General features: G+C 37.8%; 1 protein-coding gene across 4 annotated transcripts; it reads left to right on the forward strand.

Annotated features, from left to right (window-relative positions):
* The first annotated feature begins 992 nt into the window (after positions 1-992).
* TLR3 (toll like receptor 3) lies at positions 993-15,642 on the forward strand. 4 transcript variants are annotated; one of them, XM_022571023.2, is made up of 7 exons: positions 993-1,164; positions 4,964-5,055; positions 6,270-6,361; positions 7,138-7,589; positions 9,541-9,732; positions 11,915-13,767; positions 14,007-15,642. In XM_022571023.2, the coding sequence occupies exons 4-7, from the start codon at positions 7,146-7,148 to the stop codon at positions 14,233-14,235; spliced, it is 2,718 nt and encodes a 905-aa protein (XP_022426731.1). In that variant the 5' UTR covers positions 993-1,164; positions 4,964-5,055; positions 6,270-6,361; positions 7,138-7,145; the 3' UTR covers positions 14,236-15,642. The 4 variants fall into 4 exon arrangements, with proteins under 4 accessions (XP_022426731.1, XP_022426732.1, XP_022426733.1 ...); XM_022571024.3 differs by having other exon boundaries at positions 7,142-7,589; XM_022571025.3 differs by having other exon boundaries at positions 4,964-5,045.
* Positions 15,643-16,036: the final 394 nt, after the last annotated feature.

The following is a 16,036-nucleotide window of genomic DNA, read 5'->3' on the forward strand; positions in this document are numbered from 1 at the left end:
TTTTTCATTTCTAATTCTATTGATTTGAGTCTTCTTCCTTTTTTTCTTGATGAGTCTGGCTAATGGTTTATCAATTTTGTTTATCTTCTCAAAGAACCAGCTTTTTGTTTTATTGATCTTTGCTATTGTTTCCTTCATTTCTCTTTCCTTTATTTCTGATCTGATCTTTATGATCTCTTTCCTTCTGCTAACTTTGGGGGGGTTTTGTTCTTCTTTCTCTAATTGCTTTAGGTGTAAGGTTAGGTTGTTTATTTGAGATGTTTCTTGTTTCTTAAGGTGGGCTTGTATTGCTATAAACTTCCCTCTTAGAACTGCTTTTGCTGAATCCCATAGGTTTTGGGTTGTCGTGTTTTCATTGTCATTTGTTTCTAGGTATTTTTTTATTTTCTCTTTGATTTCTTTCTTGTACTTCTTTTCTTCCTTTCTACTCTCATGATAAATTGTTTTCTATTCCGTTTAGGGCAAATTATGCCCAATCTCTAGAAGTCTCCTCTATTATTGTATTTAGGGCCCTCAAATATCCCCCAAAAACTGAACTCAAAACTAATGTCAAGACATCAAGGGGTCAATTGTAATACAGCTTTAAAAAATGCTCTCTTGGCCCAGTTTCGAGGCCCTGGCCAGGGGTCAGTCAGCTCCTCTTCTTAAAGAACTTATTCATTTCCCTGTGGGCCTTTCACACTCCAGGCCACTGTACCACAGGTAATGTAAACAGAAAGAAATGTTACCATTTCTTTTGAAATGGTATTGATGTTAAAGTGTACATTCAACTCTTATATAGGCCTATTTCTAGGTAAAGTAAAGAATAAGATTAACATTTTATACAGGCTGTAAACTCTAGCTTACAGCTTTCTGAATTTCACTAGGTTTATGTACTTTTTCTCCAAATTTTTAGCCTAGTAAACCTCCCCCTCCCCACCTTCCTTCCACTTTTACTTCTCATTTTTTAAGGACCAGTTCTCATATTCTTATTATAAATCATCCCAGATACAGATACAGCTTCCTGTTAGGAGAAAAGCAAGAACATGTTCAAAAGCAACTGCCTATCCTTTTCAACACTGGACACTCTCTTTAATTGTGTTGATTCAAAATTTGCATTATAAAATGGAGATCGACCTGCATGAGCATTAAACTGTCACCAATGACCAGTTTAATCTGATTACAGTAAGTTATTAGTTGCTTTTGTGTGTGTGTGTGTGGTACGCGGGCCTCTCACTGTTGCGGCCTCTCCCGTTGCGGAGCACAGGCTCCGGACGCGCAGGCTCAGCGGCCATGGCTCACGGGCCCAGCCGCTCCGCGGCATGTGGGATCTTCCCGGACCGGGGCATGAACCCGTGTCCCCTGCATCGGCAGGCGGACTCTCAACCACTGTGCCACCAGGGAAGCTCTATTAGTTGCTTTTGATATTTTGAACTTCTTTGTGTTAAGTGTGATTGTTAATGGCTTTGTTTGACATTTATGACTCCATTCACTGGATGCCCAGTAGGCATCAGTTCATTCAAATTTAATTAGGATATTTAAAGTGTAGGATGATATCATATTGTATATCAACTATACTCTAATTTAAAAGAAAGGGAAAAAAGTAAGAATAACAAGGGCAAATGGTCTGAACAGCAGATTTTGATTTGAAATCAAGCTGCTCCTCACATAGACAGGGGTATCACCACAAGGGTTATTTATTTAATCATGACTCTGTAGAACAATTCCAGGAGGCCAATTTACTCATAATAAATACTGGAAAAATATCCAAATTGAAAGTAAATAAATAAATAGAAAGAAAGTAGGATGCTAGCGAAGTTTGGTCTGGATTTTTATTTTATTCTATTTTGTTTATTTTTTGCCATGCTATGCGGCATGCAGGATCTTAGCTCCCTGACCAGGGATCGAACCCATGCTTCCTGCAGTGGAAGTGTGGAGTGTTAACCACTGGACCTGGAATTTTATTTTTCATATTAATAAATGAATATCAAATTTAAGGCATAGAGTTTGAAGAGACCTTCACCATATCCTGAGACTGTCAGTGAAGGAGAGTCAGACCCATTCACAGGAACCCACCTCCCAGATTTACAAGAGAGAGGAAGATATCACCACTTTTCATCTACCACATAAAATTACAAAAAAATAAAAAATAAGGAAAAGCTCAAGTTAAGCTAGAAGCTCTGTGTGTCAAATGTTGGTTTCTTTTTCAGAGGGGAAGTTCAAGTTCAGTCCTGCTCAGTGGACATGAGTGAGAGTAACAGGAGGGGCACAGTGTTATTTCTTCTCATTAAAGTTCTTGCTGAGTTTGTTGTCTGGTTGACAACGAACTTAATTTAAACCAGCTGAAGCTCAGTGAGCAGAAATGGAAATGACACTGGCAAGAGGAACTGCACCTTTACTTTAGAGAAAGAGTTCACAAAGAAAAAAGAAAAAGAGATGGCTTCTGGAATTTCAGACAGTTCAGAGCAGGACCATGTCCTTTCTGAACGGTGGCTGTGAAGGGAGACGGGTCAGCACAGTTCAAAATGACGGTCTATCTGATGCTCTGAGGGAAATGTAACTGTTTATCTAGGTCCATAATATACTCATCACATTGTAAACCCATGGGAAGTTTTTGTTTGTCTGTTTTGGAATCATAGGTAACATACAGTATTATATTAGTTTCAGGTGTACAACATAGTGATTCGATATTTTTATACATTATGATCACCACAATAAGTCTAGTTACCATCTGTCACCATGCAAACTTGTTCCAAGATTATTGACTATATTCTTTATGCTGTACATTACACACTGGTGACTTATTTATTTTGTAGCTGGAAGTTTGTACTTCTTTATCCGCTTCACCTACTTCATCTGTTCTCCCGCCTTCCCCCGTCTGGCAACCACCAGTTTGTTCTCTGTATCTATAAGTCTGTTTCTGTTTTGTTTGTTTGTTTGTTTCTTTCTTTCTTTGTTCTTGTTGTTTCGAGTCCACTTACGGACATATATCATAGTTTTGATTTAATTCTCTTAAAAAGGGAAAAATAAACTTTTTCACTGTAGCACCTACCACCGTAATAGCTAAATAAGTTAATGCATAATTAAGAAATATACACTGGAGAGAAACTGACCTGTGTTGTATTTAGAGCCAACATGAATTGAGGACTATTAATATCTGGATGAGAACTGGTATTATGCCTAAACTGATTATTGCATTATGAGACTACCAATAAAAATTATTTTTTGGAAGCCATTCTTTAGTTCAACCAACATTATGGAAAACCTGATATTTAAAAGAAGTCCTAAGGCATAAGAGATGGGTGTGTTGGGTTGTGGGGGGAATGAATTTCATTTATCTGATTATACCTAACACATCACTCCAAAATTTTTTGGTTTAAAACTTGAGTCATTTTTTTGTTTACTCCTCTGGAATTTCGGCAGGACTTGTGGGGACAGCTCATCTCTGCTCCATGGGATATCAGCTGGGGTGACTCAACTGGGATTGGAAAATCCACTCCCAATATGGCTTACTCAATGGCTGTCTTCTGGGTGCTCAGTTGGAGCTATTGGCTAGACCCTCGGTTCTCCTCCGTGTTGCCTTGCACAAGTCTAGGCTGGGCATCTCACCACACAGCGACTGGGTTCTGAGAGGAAGAGGGACAGTCCTAATATGCAAATACTTATCCAGCGTTGGCTTGCTGCATGCTACTAATATCCCGTTGGCCAAAGCTAGTCATGTGGTCAAGTCCAGGGTCAATGTGGAGACCACACAAGGGTCTGAATACTGAAGAGCAGCCTGGTTCATTGGAGCCCAAAGTGACAGCCTACCGTGGAAGACTGGCTGGAGAGTCACACACAAAGAGCACACCCTGTCCTGCCTTCAGGGACTCACAGAGAAGAAACCTTTTGAATAGGAGTAACGTTTTACTGCACATCCCAGTGGGTAGATGTGGGGGACAGTCGTTTGCCTGCTTATGCCATTATGTCATAGATGTGACGGCAGAATCAGAAAAGGGTAACCACAAGGTGGTCCAGCTAAGGCTGGAGCCCAGGAAAGGGCATTTTGCACCCTGATACCAGCTAACTTCTTGCTCTCAATTCTGCAGTCAAGTCAAGCTAATGACATGTTTCAACTGTTCCAGGCTGTTTTCTTACTTGACTTGTATAAAGCATTAAGGCAACTTGCGGTATGTCCTCAGGCAAATCCCTCACCTAGCTCTGTTTTGTTTTCCTCACTTCTCAAACAAGGGAGCTGGATTCAGTGATTTCTACAGTTCCTGCCAATTGTTATATTTTACTGTATAACATTATAGTTATCCTATGATGTTATATCAACAATGAAAACGTGTTACTTTTTTGACAAGCATGTTCCTTACACTAGTTGAAGTCAGTAAAGCTAATTGATAACTAAATAGTGAATCTGAACTTTCTCCAGGCTTATCAATTTGTTCCCTAACAGATTCTGACCATGTAAAGTGGAGCAGCATGTGTTAGGACCGGCTCCTGGCTTTGCCAAGGCCAGCTCTTTCTCTGCTGTGAAACTTGGTCTCTTTGATCAAAAGGTTAATTTCTGCATTATTTGTCTTAAAAGTTGCTAAGAAGATAAAGTGAGATAAGAGAAGTGAAAGTGCTTAGCTTTGATTAGGGACTGAGTTTTTTTTCTGTCCCTCTAACCAATTCTGACAGCCATGAATCAGGCTTTGGTTTTAAAAAAAAAAATAGAGGAATTTGCTCTCAGTTAGATATTCATTAACCTCTAGAGCCCTGCCCACATCAATGGGCAAGGTCTTAATTCTTTCAACTTTCTCTGTTGCTAAATCTGTGACCCTCTTAATAAAACCCAAGGGACTGTACAGAAGAAGAAAAAACAAGACATTTTTAAGAAACAATTTAAAATACCTCTTGCTGAGATTGTGATTTTTTTCCTTTGCCCTTCTTAGAATGTACCAAGGAGAAAAGGAGGTTTGTTTTTTTTTTTTTAAACTTTAGTTTCACTTTCCAGATTGCAGCAAACTTCCTCACTTCCCAGATGAAAACAACTGGATTTGGACTAATGAAAAAAGGAACGGTCAGCTGCCGTCAGAGTAAGTGAAGGTGTGTATTTTAAATTCTTCCTGGGATAGGATCTCTCATGTTGGGTACAGCTAGAATGCTTGTTGGCTTTAGCATTCTTTGATCTTTCTTGGGTCTGGTGCTTGAGATCGAGTCAGAATCATTCAACATGGAGAGTAGAAAAAGAGGAGAGAATATAGGTGTGAGGAGACTTGTATCACAACTCAGAAGACAAGGAACAGCAACAGTTTCTCATTAACATGATAAAACGTTTTATGCAGTATTTTTTTTTTCCTTTGTAGTGTTCTGTAACTGGGAAAGCACATTAGGGAAGCGATGGAAATCATTCGGCAACAGCCTTTTTTAAAAAATCACATCTTTGTCTTAAGGATGCAGAGCCCTGTGAGCTTTAAAGAGCTTATCTCCTTCTCTTAGTTTTCTTGGCTGGAGAGGAGTCAGGGGCTGGCATTTTATAACGGGCTTGACAAGGAGAAAACACTCCAGGTATTCCTAGGAGTAAGAAAATGGCTTTCTCTGGCCTCGTAAAGGAAAACGGAAGAAGATGAGACATGGAAAGATCTTCAGATGTGTAGGAAGGTCAGAAATGAGCAAATATGGGCTGGTCGGCCTCGGGCGGTACTAGTTTCAGGAACTTGGCTCCCAACTTTACAGTAGGATTATGTGCTAGTGTGTGTCTGCAGGTAGATGCGCCTGCATAAATTTAGGGGAAAAAATATTGTGAATTTACAAACCAAACTGTACAAGCCAAACTGCAAATAACGATTAAGCACCCTGGCGGCAGACGCCAGGTCCCAAACATGATGCAATATTGTCTTTTACTTGGACAAAGAAATGTGTAGTCCTAGGTTTTCCAAAATTGCAAGGCCCAGTGAATCTACTTTTCATCTCTTTTTAACTTCCTTTGTTTCTGTTACGTCTCACGAAACATCAACTCTTCACTCTAATTTCATTCTCTCGCTTTTTTTCTTTTTACTGTAGCACATTCTAGAATAACTTTTTCATGCAGATTCCCTACTTACAAACTTACTGAGTCTATGCACATCTCAAAACGCTTCTTCCCCTTATCTTTAATTGTTCAGCCTCATATGAAATTTGGGGTTCAAAATTATTCCCCCTGCACGTTTTGAAAGCTTAGCACTATTGTTTTCTAGTGGCTTATGTTGCTGATGAAAAGTTTTGTGGCCATCAGGATCTCTTTCCTCTGGAAGTAATTGATCATATGTTCTCCTTAAAAGGTTTTAGGATTTTTCTGGTGGATGATTACAATTCTGACGTTTCAGAAGAGTCTGTGTCTTTTTCCTTTTTCACTCATCCTGCCTGACATTTGGTGAGTCTCTTCCATCAGGTGAAGTGTATCTTCATATCTGGGAATGTCTTTCAGTCCTTACATGTTTTGTAAATGGCTTAATCCTTCTCAGTAATTCTTATCTCTAGCTACAGCCCTTCCAGAAGAGTTAAATGTCATCTAGGCAAAGGAGGGGAATATATTTCGGGGACTATGCCTGTGAGTTGGTAAATAGAGGTAGTGCCCTTATGGCACTGGAAAGAGTTTTCAGAATAGGCTTTAGAACTATAAAGAACAATAGATTAACAATAGGTTGTAACGATAGATTGTTACAGTCTAATTGTAACAATAGATTAAATGAAATTTTAAAATAACTAAGGAAAAACGTGAAGAGGATGAGGAAATAGTATAATTAAGTTCCTCATCTTTTCGGTAGGAAGAATCTACTTAAGGTCCAGAAATGAAGAAGTAGAAACACAAGCATATTATTTAGGTTTGTGGAAGTGACCATGAGAATTAAAAGCAGAAACAGTCAAGAGGTTTACCTTGGAACGTTGCAGCTGGGGTGGAGGTGAAAAGCGAGGAGCGAGTTTGTTTTTTGATCCTTTTTTGTGCTGATTGAATTATTTCCATTTGATGTATTACTTGTATAATACGTACTTGTATATCATAACTGTTACGAGTAATGAGATCACATTTGTTACATATATTACATATATAGTCACATTTGTTACATATATTGCAAGTAATAAACCAATGTATATGGGAGCGCATGTTATTAATGCTGCCCATTGCTTTTGCTGTTTTTCTTTTATAAGGCAGAATCATGAGCAGGGATTTGCTTTATCGTATCTACTCCTTTTGGGGACTGTTGCCCTTCTGGATACTGTGTACATCTTCTACCAACAAATGTACTGTTAGACATGAAATAGCTGACTGCAGTCATCTGAAGTTGACTCAAATACCTGATGACCTCCCAACAAACATAACAGTGTTGAATGTTACCCATAATCAACTCAGAAGATTACCACCTGCCAATTTTACAAGATACAGCCAACTTACTATCTTGGATGGAGGATTTAACTCCATCTCAAAGCTGGAGCCAGAACTGTGCCAAAGTCTCCCTTTGTTGGAAATTTTGAACCTCCAACACAATGAGCTATCTCAGCTTTCTGATAAAACCTTTATCTTCTGCATGAATTTGACTGAACTCCATCTAATGTCCAACTCAATCCAGAAAATTCAAAGTAATCCCTTTAAAAGCCTGAAGGTAAGATGGAAATGAATATTTCCATGTAAGAAATGAAAACTATGTTATTGAATATTGTTTTCAAGTCATTTGTGCATCTTTAGACTTCATGTCTAAATATCAAGGTGAAGAATAAGAAATCTGATCTACCCAAATGGGTAGGAGGGCTCCACACACAAATATGGCCCTTATGATTGGAAATATTTTCAAGAGAGCAAATACTGTAATGTTAAAGAACTCTCCTCTCTTGCATCCTTCCACTAGAAATAGAACTTAGATTCAAGAGGTAGAGACCAGAGAAGAATCAGAATATCCCATGAAGAATGGCAAATAAACTCTCCACACTGCTGATTTAGTACCTGCAATAATGAAAACATATGTCGAGTCCAAATTCTAATTTAAATAAAATTAACAATTTGAGGCATGATAAAGCCAACTGTTCAGCTAAAAATTACATACTTTTGATTTAAGAAATCTTCTACAGTATTGCTTTTCAGTAGCTACCACCTTTTTCTTGTCAGTACTTTGCTTGAATTTAAATCTATGAAAAAATATGCTAGTGTCTTTAAATCTGAGGCAATTATTAAGTGCTTTTCTTATATCAAAGCTATTTTCAGAACTCTGTTTTCTTCATTTTGTGGGCTTGTAAAAAACTGAGCATTCCTCGACCTCAAATACCAAGAATAATATATAAATTTAAATATTCTTAGAGACATTTATAAAATGATTTGCTTGCTAGCTAGGGATTTGAAATTCTTTCTTGTGCCCTCTTAGATTCTGATGTAGATGAAATGATGTCTTTGGGCACAAAGACCTCAAAATCCGGTTAATTGCCGGCAAAATGTTATTCTTATTTTTAAAACATAAATAGAAGTCTTAAGCTCTTTGATAGACATTACATAAGATATTGCCCTAACATATATCAGTTTTTCCTTACATTTTACCTGAGTGGAAGTTTACATGTTCAAAGGTAGCACAAAGTGACAAAACATCCTACAGCACAGACAAAACAAAATAATAATATTCTGTACTAGTCATGATGCAAAATTTACATAACTACCGATCTTTCTCAACATGAAAATCTTTTTTTTTTTTTTTGCCGTACGAGGGCCTCTCACTGTTGTGGCCTCTCCCGTTGTGGAGCACAGGCTCCGGACACGCAGGCTCAGTGGCCATGGCTCACGGGCCCAGCCACTCCGTGGCATGTGGGATCTTCCCGGACCGGGGCACGAACCCATGTCCCCTGCATCGGCAGGCGGACTCTCAACCACTGTGCCACCAGGGAAGCCCCTGAAAATCTTTTAAAAATTTCATGAACAGCAACATTCTCCTCATGCTTCTTAAGAAAATATTTCTTCATCATTTTTTTTGTTGTTTAGTTTCAAGGTTGATGCATGACACTATGTTTGATAAGCCACATGAATATTTCTTACATCATAAAGAAATGCTTATTATAAATAAATAAGTAAATAAAAATGCTTATTATGAATATTCCTTACATCACGAATAAATAAGCTGAAATCATTTTATTTTGGTAAGAGAAATAAAGTGATTCTTTGAATTAAGAAATTAGTCTTTGGGGCTTCCCTGGTGGCGCAGTGGTTGAGAGTCCGCTTGCCGATGCAGGGGACACGTGTTCGTGCCCCGGTCCAGGAGGATCCCACATGCCGGGGAGCGGCTGGGCTCGTGAGCCATGGCCACTGAGCCTGCGCGTCCAGAGCCTGTGCCCCACAACGGGAGAGGCCACAACAGTGAGAGGCCCGCGTACTGCAAAAAAAAAAGAAATTAGTCTTTGTAGCAATGGTATTTTCAATCACAACCAAGATTTTTTATTACTCCTACCGTCAGTTTTCTATAGAATAATAAAGATGTGACATTTTGCTGTCCAGTTATTTCTAAGATTCATGTACATTTAAAAGAACTATTTTTTCATGGCAAGACTGTAACTTATATACATATTTTTTCCCCTCAGAATTTAATCAAATTAGACCTAGCTCATAATGGTTTATCATCTACTAAATTAGGAACTCAGCTGCAACTGGAAAATCTCCAAGAGCTTCTACTATCAAATAATAAAATTTCTGCACTAAGACGTGAAGAACTTGATTTCCTTGGCAACTCTTCTTTAAAAAGATTAGAGTTGTCATCAAATCAAATAAAAGAGGTAAGATAAAAAATTTTGTGTTGTACTTTTAAGTGTGGGCAGTCCCTGATTGTGTCACGTGGGTAAGAATCTAAAGGTAGAGATGGAGAAAGAGGTGATAACCTTTGTCACGTCTTCTAGAAATCCTTCACACTTACTGCTTAGGGCCATTGATGTCATCCTCGCAAGAAAGGGAGTTTGGTAGCAATTTGGAGCTGGAGTTCTGCTGTCAAACAGAAGTGGGTTATAAAATCCTTGCTCCATTACAGACCAGGACTTTGGCCTTGGGGAACTTAACCTCTCTGGGTCTAGTTTCCTTGCCTGTAAAGTGGAAATAATACTATCTCTTGCGCAAAATCCCTGGAAGAATTAAAATAGTATGATGGTTAAGAGCACAGGCTTTAGAGTTGGGTTAGCTGACTCCCTATGTGGCCTTTGTCTGTTAATAATTGTACAATTGGGCAAATTATTCAAGTTCTCTCTGCTCCAGTTCTCTAGTTTTAAAATTAGTGTAATAATAACACTTCCTCATAGGCTTATGTGGCAAAGAATTTAGCACAGTGCCTGGCATTATAGGTAATGCTCGATAAACAATAACTAGCATTATATTTTTACAAGCACCTTCCTATATAATGGAGTAAACCTAACCTTCTCTTTTTGGGTCTGTGATCTTCAATTTATTCATTAGTTTTGCATACAGGTGTGTCTTTATTTTATTCCTTTACAAGCCAAGAATAAGAATATTGGGAATTCTAAACAAAATCAGATTTTTAAAGCTATATTAATTTTCAGATTAAAAAATAGACTGTGAATGAAATTATCCTGAAATAATAATTAAATATTTTATGCAAGCTACTCAGGTTCATTTTTGAACAGCATTTTTTTTGTTGTTTAGAACATTTATTTTAGAAATATATAAATAAATGTAAAATATATAAGTAATGAGGAGAAAAATAAAAACTATCCAAAAGCTCATAGTCTCAGGACAACCAATGTTAACATTTGGGTATGTTTGTCTCCAGCTTTTCTCCGTGTAATAAAAGAAAAAACAACAGCAACTGAAATTCATAGAGTACTTAACTGTGTGGCCAACACTGTGACAAGTTCTTTTTTAATACAATTTTGTCTAGTCCTGTAACCAACTTATGCTTATCATCGTTTTACACAAGAGTAAATTGAGATGAAGAAAGATTAAGGAACCTGTCCACAGCCTCACAGGTGATGGACTGGTGACAGAGCTGGGTTTCTGGCAGTGTTAGACCAGGGCCCCACGCTCTTAGCAGCCGTGCTGTGCTGCCTCTCTGAGAATGACGGTGTGTCCTGCCTTTTAAAAGTAATATCATAACATGAATATCCTCCTGTCATTAAGAATTATTCACAAGCTTAATTTTAGTGACTGCAAAATAATCCTATCCTATAGATGTACCATAATTAATCTAATCATTTCCTGCTTTGTATATTGACTCACTTTCTTCCACATTTCTCTCATGTCATCCATTGGTCCTAACATCTCACAAGTGACACAGTAGAAATCAGAGCCTCTTTGCCCTCCCAGGAGACTTGACCTCTATCCTCTTTGGATCCCCTCCCTCCTGCCTCTTGCTCTCTTGCTCCAGCGCTGAGTCTCATAGCAGCCAAGTCTTCTAGTGAGGGACTGGGGGGCAGAGCGGAAGGGAGCTGGAAACACGGTAATGAAATAGTCAGGAGAAAACCTTGGTGGGAAGACATAGAGGATCGCTGGAGCTCAGAGTCATAGAAAGGAAAGTGCATGTCAATGTTTCATAGTAAAATCCACCCATTCGTCCCAGAATGTTTACTGAGAGCAGTGGTCACGAAGAGGGAAACGGGATCTGCCCCAGAGGTGACTTTACAAATAGTTTATTAATTACAGTAATACTCAGTGTGATGAAGTAAAAGTACCAGGAGACTTAACTCAGCCTGGGAGATCAGGGAAGACCCTCTGAAGAAGTGGCATCTAAGCTGATACATGGATGCTGAGTTACCAGTGACCAGGGGAGGCAAGGGCTGGAGCAGGAGGTGGGTGATGGTACAGAGGAAGGAGCTGGGAGACAGAGGGATGGAGAGAAAACCCGGAGAAGGCGGTGAAAGAGGAAAGGGGATTGAGTAGAGAATATGCCTGCTTTTCAAGGGTCATACAGACTCGTGTTTTGGTTATTAACCTCTTTTTCCGTCCCACTCTTAGTTCTCTCCAGGGTGTTTTCATGCAATTGGAAAATTATTTGGCTTCTCTCTGAACAATGCCAAACTGAGCCCCAGTCTCATAGAAGAGCTCTGCTTGGAATTATCAAACACAAGCATTCAGAATCTGTCCCTGAGCAACAACCAGCTGTACACAACCAGCAACACGACTTTTGTTGGGCTGAAGCAGACAAATCTCACAATGCTCGATCTTTCCCATAACAGCTTAAGTGTGATTGGTAATGATTCCTTTGCTTGGCTTCCACATCTAGAATATCTCTTTTTGGAGTATAATAATATACAACATCTGTCTTCTCGCTCTTTTTATGGGCTTTCCAATGTGAGATACCTGAATTTGAGACGATCTTTTACTAAACAAAGCATTTCCCTGGCTTCACTTCCCAAGATTGATGATTTTTCCTTTCAGTGGCTAAAATTTTTGGAGTATCTCAATATGGAAGATAACACCTTTCCAGGCATAAAAAGCAATACTTTCACGGGATTGACAAGGCTGAGATGTTTAAGTCTATCCAACTCCTTCTCAAGTTTGCGAACTTTAACAAATGAAACGTTTTTATCACTTGCTGGTTCTCCTCTGCTCATACTCAACCTAACCAAAAATAAAATCTCAAAAATAGAGAGTGGTGCTTTTTCTTGGTTGGGCCACCTAAATGTACTTGACCTTGGCCTTAATGAAATTGGGCAAGAACTCACAGGCCAGGAATGGAGAGGTCTAGAAAATATTGTTGAAATCTACCTTTCCTACAACAAATACCTAGAGCTGACTAGCAACTCTTTTGCCTTGGTTCCAAGCCTTCAACGACTGATGCTCCGAAGGGTGGCCCTTAAAAATGTGAATAGCTCCCCTTCACCTTTTCACCCTCTTCCTAACCTGACCATTCTGGATCTAAGCAACAACAACATAGCCAACATAAATGATGAACTGTTGAAGGGTCTTGAGAAACTAGAAATTCTGGATTTGCAGCATAACAACTTAGCTCGCCTCTGGAAGCATGCAAACCCTGGTGGTCCTATTCATTTTCTGAAGGGTCTTTCTCACCTCCACATCCTTAACTTAGAGTCTAATGGCTTTGATGAGGTCCCAGCAGAAGTCTTCAAGGACTTACGTGAATTGAAGAGCATCGATTTAGGATTGAATAATTTAAATATCCTTTCGCCATCTGTCTTTGATAATCAAGTGTCGCTAAAGTCATTAAGCCTTCAGAAGAATCTCATAACATCTGTTGAAAAGAATGTTTTTGGGCCAGCATTCAAGAACCTGAGTAATTTAGATATGAGCTTTAATCCATTCGATTGTACATGTGAAAGCATTGCCTGGTTTGTTACTTGGATTAATAATACCCATACCAACATCTCTGAACTATCAAGCCGTTACCTCTGCAACACTCCACCTCAATATCATGGTTTCCCAGTGATGCTTTTTGATATATCACCCTGCAAAGACAGTGCCCCATTTGAACTCCTTTTCATGATAAATACCAGTATCCTATTGATTTTTATCCTTCTTGTACTCCTCATCCATTTTGAAGGCTGGAAGATATCTTTTTATTGGAATGTTTCAGTGCATCGAGTTCTTGGTTTCAAAGAAATAGACAGACAGCCAGAACAGTTTGAATATGCGGCATATATAATTCATGCCTATAAGGATAGGGATTGGGTCTGGGAACACTTCTCCCCAATGGAAGAAGAAGATCATACACTCAGATTTTGTCTGGAAGAAAGGGATTTTGAGGCAGGTGTCCTTGAACTTGAAGCAATTGTTAATAGCATCAGAAGGAGCAGAAAAATTATTTTTGTTATAACACAGAATCTACTGAAAGATCCATTATGCAAAAGGTAGGTGAACACTCTGCAATCTGAAGTGTATTCTCATTTTTAAATTGAGCTTTTAAATATTACTAACATTATTACTCACAACTCAGAGTATTTTAAAAATAAAATTAAGAAGAAACGTAACCTGATTTTTAGTGACAGATTAAAGTTAATTACAAGGGAAATGTTAATTTTAGAGCTTTGGGCTGTTAAAAACTGTATATTGATATATACCTTAATTCAGTTATTTTTTTTTAACTTAGATTCAAGGTGCACCACGCAGTTCAGCAAGCTATTGAACAAAGTCTGGATTCCATTATATTAATCTTTCTTGAGGATATTCCGGATTATAAACTGAATCATGCGCTCTGTTTGCGAAGAGGGATGTTTAAATCTCACTGCATCTTGAACTGGCCGGTTCAGAAAGAACGGTTAAACGCCTTTCATCATAAATTGCAAGTAGCACTTGGTTCCAGAAATTCAGTACATTAAATTTATTTAAAGACTAAATTAAAGGAGTAACTTTCCTAATTTAAAAAAGGCCCATGGTAAACTTACATTTTACTTGACAAGAATGTAAATCTGTTCATTCATATTTATAAATAAGAATACCACAAGTATCTCTCTTCTACGGAGATATATCTCCCTATTTCAGGCCCTTCATTACCAATTGAGTTAATTTTACCCAAAATGAACAGGTAAGAATATCCTTTACTAATGAATACACAGTTGGGTTACTGAGGCCTATCAAAACAAAGTTTTAAAGTATTCCTCATTTAAAGAAAAGTTAGAGGTATATGAGTGTTTGTGATAATTATATTTGGGTTTTTTTTTCTGGATGCACTCAGAATAAAATATAACTTTTATGGGTACAATGCTGCTTCAACTGTGAAAGAATAAAATATACAGCCATATTTTTAAAAGCTGAATTACAGCAATTTTTCAACTGAAAAGCTTTGTATTTTAGTGGCACCTGTCACAGTGTTGATTTTGTTAAATGTTAAATACCATTTCAATATACATACTCAGGACAGAAAACGTTTGCACTTCATTTCGATTACTTAATAAATAAATATTTTAATAAATACTTATGTTTCCTGATATTTGGAATTCTGCTATATGAGGCATCAGAAGACACTATTCTTTTACTTAAAAGTATTGCAGGAAGGCTTATTTCCTAAAGGTTAATTAGTAGATTGGCTTTGTGGAAACAAAATACTGTCTTCCCCTGGTCACAGACTCAGGACATGGCCCTAGCCAAATCACGTGGTTCCACTGGGATTTTTTTCGACTGCTTGATCTTGAAAATTACAGTGCTAAACAAAATCTTAACTATTCCCAAATCATTACTGATGATGATCCTGGTATAATACATTCCCATAGAGTATATTATTATACCATAAAAAAGTATGCTGTGTGTAAATTAGTCCTTATGATTATTTTAAGTTTTATTTTTTTACAAGAAAAAGAGTCTGATTATTGGAAATAGACATGAATAGCTTTTTAAAACCTTTATAGTTCTGGTATTCAAATATAAAGGAGAGTTGAAATGATCATGTTGAGATAATTTCTATACTTGAAGCACGCATTTGTCTGCTGAATTTAGGGAGCATTTGAGATGTCACACTTTGGAACTTTGATTTAAATAATTCCGTATTCTCAAGGCTAAGTTCACATAATCCTAAAAAAACGTAATACCCGCTGTACGGCTGGTTCTGAAGGACTCTACAACAACATGAATATACGGAGAACTCATTTTCAGTCTCTTATTATACACCACCCTCACATTTGAGACATGTGTTTTATAGTTTTTTTGGTTAAGATTTGTTTTCTAACTGTGAAATAATCCTGTTTTATTTTGGCATCATAAAATAAAAATCACAACTAGTTTTTTCTTGATGCACTTTGTATGTTATCTATCAATATTCTCAACCTCACTGAAATATTTCTAAATCTATTATTATTATTATGAATTTATCAATATATTGTCGGTTCGTGGAAAGCAGAGCAGGAAGTAATTTTGCTTTCTTTCTCTGGTTTATTTGTTTATGAGGTAGTTGATTACATGTGCACAATTTAAATTGAGCTCAAATGTCATTTTTTTAGAAGTTGCTTAATATTTATGAGGTTAGGCTATACAAGGGGTGGCCTGTTTACCTGAATATAATTAAAACTAGTAAAAGGCATAAGCCTTGACTTGTGTTTGACCCACACAGGAAGCAGCATCCTAAACTCTGCAGGCTATCCTCTCTAATTGTTCTCAGGAGAGGTCCATCTCCCTTGGGTTCAAGAC

The sequence above is a fragment of the Delphinapterus leucas genome, chromosome 21 (assembly GCF_059928025.1).
Source record: "Delphinapterus leucas isolate spDelLeu-1000000601 "Yukka" chromosome 21, BTC_Dleu_Yukka2, whole genome shotgun sequence".
Taxonomy (NCBI): domain Eukaryota; kingdom Metazoa; phylum Chordata; class Mammalia; order Artiodactyla; family Monodontidae; genus Delphinapterus; species Delphinapterus leucas.

What these genes read in the sequence shown, in the direction of transcription:
- TLR3 (XM_022571023.2), top strand. Translation starts at nt 7,146, where the DNA reads ATGAGCAGGGATTTGCTTTATCGTATCTACTCCTTTTGGGGACTGTTG. An exon ending in ATCCCTTTAAAAGCCTGAAG is followed by an intron (nt 7,590 to 9,540) that starts GTAAGATGGAAA and finishes TTTTCCCCTCAG; the next exon opens with AATTTAATCAAATTAGACCT. An exon ending in CATCAAATCAAATAAAAGAG is followed by an intron (nt 9,733 to 11,914) that starts GTAAGATAAAAA and finishes TCCCACTCTTAG; the next exon opens with TTCTCTCCAGGGTGTTTTCA.